This window comes from Juglans regia, chromosome 13 (assembly GCF_001411555.2).
Source record: "Juglans regia cultivar Chandler chromosome 13, Walnut 2.0, whole genome shotgun sequence".
Taxonomy (NCBI): Eukaryota; Viridiplantae; Streptophyta; class Magnoliopsida; order Fagales; family Juglandaceae; genus Juglans; species Juglans regia.
Genome location: NC_049913.1, coordinates 26,849,992 through 26,857,685, shown reverse-complemented (window position 1 = coordinate 26,857,685; position 7,694 = coordinate 26,849,992). Strand labels below are relative to the sequence as shown.

Sequence of the window (7,694 nt, the reverse complement as noted above, 5' to 3'; positions counted from 1 at the left end):
ATACTGGTTTAAGTAATTAAACAGAAATATTTCTTCTTGGGTAGATAACAAAGTTGGTATTTTCTAACTTGCGGCCAAAATACCAAGGCGGCCGATTGACATTTTCATACCATATACTAATTATTAATATGTTAAATGAATTATTTGCGTGGAATATGACATATTTGACCGTGACTAGTCTAATCCAGATCAAAATTTGTGTGCCTATTAAAGTCATTTTCGTGACTAATGCTCATCATGTGAATAGAATAAAATAGAATACAACTAGTTAGCCTTATAGTTTAGATCATAATTAGATCCAACTTGATTTTATTAGGACAAAAAAAATTAGCAAAATTATGACCGAATTTGATCAACCTTGCAAATCATCAAGTGGTTGGTTTTCTCTCCAAACCTCAGTTATACTCTCTATAAAAAAAGAAAATATTTTAGTCACAAAATGATTACATAAAAATAAATTTACAAATTGATATAGTTTGATGTGGTACGTTAGATTGTAAAATTAATATTATTATAAAGTAGATCTAACGAATTTTATGAAATTACGTTAGTTTGTGAGTTTATTTTGTGTAATCTCTTTATAATCACAAATTGATATGACTTGATGTGATACGTTAAATTGTAAAATTATTATTATTATAAAATAGATCTAACGAATTTCATGAAATCATATCAATTTATGAATTTACTTTGTGTAATCTCTTTACATATGTAACAGTTTTCAAAATAACATTTTAGTTATTATATATGTGCGGATCTTTTCAATAATATTAAATATTGTAACAACTATGTATTGTAATTTGTCTCTGTCGATTTCGATCAGATATGGAAATTAAACACCGCTTGAAGCTTAGCTCACAGCAAACCAAAAAAGCGTACATTTAGGACTCCCAATATACCTCTCTTTGTCTGTATTCTTCTTGGATCCAACGTTTTACCACCGATCAATGCCTTCCTCTTAGCTTCCCCCAATTGGACCACAGCGATTAGCTAAGACGCTTAAGTTATGTTTGGATGTCGTGATTATTTTAATTTATTTTAAATTAATCATTAATGATATATTTATTATTTTTTTAATTTTTAATAAAAAATTAAACTCTTTTTAATCTATTTTATACATTCAAACATATATTTTAATTTATTTATATTTAAATACATAGATATAACTCACAAAATATTACTTTTCAAAAATTAACTCAAATCATTTAAAATCAGCCCAATTAAAAACAAACAAACAAACGGCCAGAAATGTTCTAAACCGTACTGTACTATTAGCCTTCGTTATTTAAAAGAATAATAATATTGGAAAATACACGGGGAGAAGAAATGGGAATATAAACAATGTTACAGTTCATGCATTATTCTCACGAATAATTATAAAATAATTATACTACAAATATTTTATAAAATAAGTTGATAGTTCGAATTAATTATTTTATTCCCCACTGGCCTGCGATGTAATAATATATATCATTTAAGAAAATAATTTTTACAGTTTTAGGGTAGACAAATAGAGGTATTCTCTTTAAAAAAAAATATTTTAATCACAAAAAAATAAACCTACAAAATGATATAATTTGATATGGTATGTCAAATTATAAAATTACTTTTATTATAAAATAAATCTAATAGATCACATAAAATCAAGTTAATTTATGAATTTTGTTTTGTATAATTTCTTTGTATCTGTAAAATTTATCTTAAAAAATAAAATCAGATAAAATTAAAATCTAAATGAAAAAATTTATTTTTAAATAATAGACGTTATTTTTTTCAATAAAAATATACTAAATTTAACCCCCTTATAATTATATCTACCATGACATATTGGCAGCCACAAAAATCCAAAACAGTTGCGGTTGAAATGTTGGATCCAGACAAGAAAATGAAAGAAGAAAAAAAAAAAAAAAAACAGGAAAGAAACGTTGGTGACAAGTCGGGGCGGCGGTAGGTGAGGCATGTGTGTAAACTCCCACACCCTCGTATCTAACTGATGACTTGCTTCCCGCTCACGATCCCAACCCAACTAACTCTTCATTTTTATAAATTCATATTAATATATATATATTTTTTTTTCGAAAACAAGGAAAGAAATAGCAATTACTACTATATAAATAAATGGACCAGCCATGAAGTCTCTTGAGTTGTTGTTAGAGCTTCTCCTGCTGCCTTCTCCGTTCAACGTACGGTGCTCTAACTGATTCCGCCTCTCTGCTTTGCTTCCTTCCCGCTTTATTGTACTCCATGCTGTTTGTTTGCTTGTTTTATTGCGGAAATTGGTCTTTTCTTTTGGAGATCTGATCTGTGTGCGTTTTGATCTATATCTTTCGTTGGATATTCGTAGGTTTAGATTTTGGTGGAAAAGAACAAGACCAAACTGGTTGAGAAATGGCACGCAAGAAGATCAGAGAGTACGACTCCAAGAGGTTGTTGAAGGAGCACTTCAAGAGGCTCTCCGGCAGAGACTTACCGATTAAATCGGCACAGGTGAGTCGCTGAGATTGCCGCAAGTTTTCGGTTTCCCGCTGAGTTGTATGAAATTATAACCATATGATGTTTGAGAAAACTTCTATATCAACTAGTCTTCCATAATTTCTTTTTTTATTTGTTTTAAATCAGGAATATACAATTTTGTTTCTTTAATTGTTTCTCTGCGATTATAGGTTATGCTATTGAAACCTAATTACCTGTTTTTTTTTTTTTGCGTTTATGTTTATGCCTTAGGTCACCCAATCAACCGATTTTAATGAACTAGCGCAGAATGAGCCTTGGCTTTTATCGACAAAACTTGTTGTGAAACCAGATATGTTGTTCGGAAAGCGTGGAAAGAGCGGTTTGGTTGCCTTGAATCTTGATTTGGCCCAAGTTTCTTCTTTTGTCAAGGAGCGCCTTGGCAAAGAGGTGTTTACTACTTCTTTTATCCCGACCTTCTTCATTTGAGTAATTATGTTTTATCAACCGTTTACGCTGTTAACTACTATCGGTTTTGGCTAAATCACTTATCGCATCTGCAGGGATTGTTTCATTCCTTTTAACAAATTCGGGTGTTTGCATATATTTATCTATATTTAATTTACAGGTAGAGATGGGTGGATGCAGAGGACCTATTACAACATTCATCGTTGAACCTTTCATCCCGCACAACGAAGAGTTTTACCTTAACATCGTGTCAGAGCGTCTAGGGAACAGCATTAGCTTTTCAGAATGTGGAGGAATCGAAATCGAAGAGAACTGGGATAAGGTACTTAACTACTTATTTCAATTTAGTACTCGGAAGCACTTTATGAATTTTTGTAATTGTACTTTCTCTGTGGTTTCTTGAATTCTTTCACTCTTAAAAACTCCATAATTTACAAACGAAAGTATATACTTTATGCAGGTTAAGACTATATTTGTCCCAACAGGAGTATCTCTTACCTCAGAAGTATGTGCTCCACTTGTGGCAACCCTTCCTTTGGAGGTAATTGCAGTAGATGATTCTGCTTAATGCTTGGCCAAACTTTGTGTTTTGAATTTCACTCTTACTGCTTATAGATACTAGCATTAGCCCAGACTTGGAAATTTTAATGACAATTTTTTTTTTTTTCTGCATCCAGATCAAAGTGGTGATTGAGGACTTTATCAAAAGCGTTTTTGCTCTATTTCAGGGTAAAAGAAAAATATTTTGCATATCAATGATATGTTATATTTACGAATAGGAATTTGATCGACCTATGAACTATGGAGTTAACAGTTTTAGTTTTTGTGTGCCAGACCTGGACTTCACATTCCTAGAGATGAATCCATTTGCATTGGTCGACGGAAAGCCTTATCCTTTAGATATGAGAGGCGAGTTGGATGATACGGCTACTTTCAAGAACTTCAAGAAGTGTGTTCCATTTTCTTTATTTATGGTTGAATTTGCTCTTTTAGTTTCGTCACAACCAAAGAATTCCTGCAAATCAATACCTTTTAGCGGACAGTCTCCCTCCTTTAATCTCATTTTTCTTGACTTGATTTTTCAGGTGGGGAAATATTGAATTTCCATTGCCATTTGGAAGAGTGATGAGTCCTACGGAGAGCTTTATTCATGGACTGGATGAAAAGGTAAGAGTGGTGCCTTAGCCTTTATCTATAATCTGATTCCACCCACTAATCATTTAATTGAGAGCAAAATTTAAACAAGAATAATTTTTCTTTCATCTCTCTCTTTCTCTCTCTCTATTTAAGAATTTTGAGATTGTTATCTGTTGCTGAAATGTCTACTACTACTACATTTGGATTAAATAGTTGTTATTTTCCCCCCATGATGTTGGATAATTATTTGAGTCTAAGGGCATGTTTGGATGCTTGGAGTATCTCAAGATTTTGTGAATAGTAGTGAATTCGTTTGAGTGAAAATGTTTTATTGGGTTTTGGGACGGAAGAGAGAAAGTTCAATAAAAATATTATAAAGTTAAAAGTTGTTTAAATATAATTTTTTTTTTTTTTTTTTTTTGAAGTTTGTAAAAGTTGTATTGATTTCCTATTTGAATAATGATAGGTAATATGATTATATGGAAAATTTGAAAATTTGAAATTCAAAAGTGTTTTGTGATTGAGTAATGTTTGGGTATGAAATTATGGGAAGTTTTGAGAATTCTCATAATGTCCAAGCATGGTTTTTCTTAATGTATGTCTTTTGGTTTCCCCAACTCGTGTGTTTTTAGTTTTGTAACCAACGGATTTATTGAGATTATTGAATTTTAGCTGAAACTAAAAAAGCTTATTAGTTATGACTACTGATGGGTAGAGTTACTTTGGCACACTATAAAGGTTTCTTGGTCCACTTAGCAAAGTTTGTGAGGTTTTCTATCACTAAAATACAAACACAAGAGTAAGGAAAGAAAAGGCTAAGGTACTCGGCAAAATTTTGTAGATCAAGATGTTAACATTGACGCTCTATTTTAGGTTCTATTTTTTGCATAATGTTAAGAGACATGCTAATTTTAAGTTCAAGGCATTTATATTGATCTTGGCTTTGGGATTTTTCACTCTAAAAATTATAGCATCTCATATCTCAATATCTCTCTCTATTGTTTGTATTCATATTCTCAGTGAATCACTTTGCTACCCTTCTTTATGAGTATCTTACTAACTTCATTAATTAATGAGAACTTAATTTATTTTTTGCTTCTCACAGACAAGTGCGTCATTGAAATTCACGGTTTTGAACCCAAAGGGACGAATTTGGACTATGGTAGCTGGAGGAGGTGCTAGTGTCATCTATGCAGATACGGTGCGGCTCTCTTTGTTTGGAACTAGAACTCTTCTTAACGGGAGTGTGACTATAATAATTTTCAACATTTTTTACCTTAGCATAAATGTTTTGGGTGCTGATCATTACTGCTTAATCCAGGTTGGAGATCTTGGCTATGCTTCTGAGCTTGGAAACTATGCAGAATATAGTGGAGCTCCCAAGGAAGAGGAAGTGTTACAGTATGCCAGAGTTGTAATTGATGTAAGGACATACCAGCTACGCTTTTCAGTGTTGTGTCACTACTATATCAAATGAAAATATAAACTCTAGTTTGGTACTTCACCGGCTTGATTTGCTCCCATAAAATTACATAAATATATCACAGGGACCGCATTTGAATGTGTGCCTTCTGAATTTCATTGTATCTTCCATGTGGCTCCCAATTAATATCATTGTTCCTCTACAGTGTGCAACTGCTGATCCTGATGGCCATAAGAGAGCCCTTGTAGTTGGAGGAGGAATAGCTAACTTCACCGATGTTGCAGCTACGTTTAATGGTATAATCCGTGCCTTGAAGGAGAAGGTGAGCTCAACCTTAAAAAAACTTTACTTACTTTGTCTCTATTCCTTTTCCTGTAGTAAGACTAATTGATTGTTGAATGTTCATAATTCAGGAGTCTAAACTTAAAGCAGCAAGGATGCAGATATATGTGAGGAGAGGAGGTCCTAACTACCAGAGTGGCCTTGCAAAAATGCGGGCACTTGGACAGGAAATCGGAATCCCAATCGAGGTATTAATATCTATACCCCCTTCTTTAGAGCTTTGTGTTGACGTATGAAACTGCAAAAATTGACCTTGAACAAGCTTTATGGTGATATTAGCATATTCAAAGGAGCAACGTCTAAACATCTTTGTTCCTATTTTCTCTCATAGGTTTATGGCCCCGAAGCAACAATGACCGGAATATGCAAACAGGCGATTGAGTGTATCACTGCAGCTGCATAAATAATTCTTGAAGATTTTATCTCTGTTGTGTTTTTCATTTCTGTGGCAAGTTTCAGGTGTCTTGTTAAATCTTCCATTTTCCGTATGCCAGAAACCTTGGGGAAAATGTAATTTCATATATTAAAGTGCTAAAAATAATGGTGTCTGAGAATTATGGATGTAATCTGTGTAATGGGATTGTCTTACCATAATAAAGAGCTTAGACTGATATACCTTTGTCTCTCTTGGGTTACATATAACTGAATTTTTTTCCCCAATCACTGATTAGTGTTGTAATGAATGTGCGAGACATCTTCCATGCAAAGTGTGAGTTAAGAATGGCACTCTTCTTTTGTTCTCTTTTTCCTAGAAGACAAGCACAATGACGTGGTTAAAATGTAGAGTTCTTCTACTCAGCAGTCCTACACCACACATACACACCTGCTAAAAGAAAATAAAATAAAAAATAACAGCAGGTGTGTGGTGTAAGGCTGTTGAATAATATTTTTTTAAAATATTTTGGTATGGACTTGATTGAATAATTTCAGCTCATCAAATTGTGGTGCAACATGTATAATTAATAAGAATCAATTATAGTGTTTGAATAGGAGTCTTAAGAGATACTAATAGACAATGAGATAGATAGATAGATAGTCATAGAGCATAGCTATACGAGACTCATTATCAAGCCTAACTATGATACATTAGGTTAATCTTCTGGTTGGTCTATATCTTGTAGAGGTGGATTGCCGTGTTTGACAGGGTCTTTAGGAGAGCCCTTTAACACTAATAGTTTGAAACACATGCTATAGCCTATAAACCAGGTCTTGATTTGTCTCTCATCTCCATTCCAATTACATTCAGCCCGTGCGGTACGTGACTCTGTGCAAGCCCAATCCTCCAACAAATAAACAGCTCACATTGAGCCCACTAGTCCTACTCCATCCATACAAGACTCGGCGGACCCCTCCCCAGCCTAGTTGAAGACTGTTCACTTTTACATTCGCCCTCTCCACATCAAACCTATGTCTCTCTCCAAGACACTGAAATCTCTAGCCCCTAGGGGTGTAAGGTTATCGGTCTAGACCGAAAAACTTGATCGGACTGAACGGTTCTAAATTGTTTGGACCAGAAAATCCGACCGGATCGAACCGTTCTGGTCGGTCTCGGTCTCTTAGCTTTGGGGTTTTCGATTTTTGGTTTGATCCTAGAATATGGTTTTTTATCCCAAACCAAACCAGACTGACCGTACTACATATATAGTTTTTTAATAATTTTTATATAGTATTTTATATAGTAGTTGTATAACTTAATTTATTTTTTCATCTAACCTACGACCATTGACAATATAAAATATTATATATACTAAATAATTCATAAAAAAAAAATATTAACTAAATAGTTTTTTCGGCTCATTTTTTAGCTGGGTTGAAATAAATAGTGTTTATTGGTAAGTTGGGTATTTAACAAAAAAGTGGCCCATTTTGCACA

The 7,694-nt window shown here is 33.4% G+C and overlaps 1 protein-coding gene across 2 annotated transcripts; it reads left to right on the top strand.

The window, feature by feature from the left end:
* The first annotated feature begins 1,847 nt into the window (after positions 1–1,847).
* On the top strand, positions 1,848–6,446 carry LOC108979094 (ATP-citrate synthase alpha chain protein 1). Of its 2 annotated transcripts, none has more exons than XM_018949682.2 (13): positions 1,848–2,183; positions 2,345–2,487; positions 2,725–2,901; positions 3,080–3,241; positions 3,380–3,460; positions 3,597–3,648; positions 3,754–3,868; positions 4,005–4,086; positions 5,162–5,257; positions 5,378–5,479; positions 5,685–5,801; positions 5,893–6,009; positions 6,153–6,446. In XM_018949682.2, the coding sequence occupies exons 2-13, from the start codon at positions 2,389–2,391 to the stop codon at positions 6,222–6,224; spliced, it is 1,272 nt and encodes a 423-aa protein (XP_018805227.1). In that variant the 5' UTR covers positions 1,848–2,183; positions 2,345–2,388; the 3' UTR covers positions 6,225–6,446. The 2 variants fall into 2 exon arrangements, with proteins under 2 accessions (XP_018805227.1, XP_018805228.1); XM_018949683.2 differs by having other exon boundaries at positions 2,103–2,183; positions 2,351–2,487.
* Positions 6,447–7,694: the final 1,248 nt, after the last annotated feature.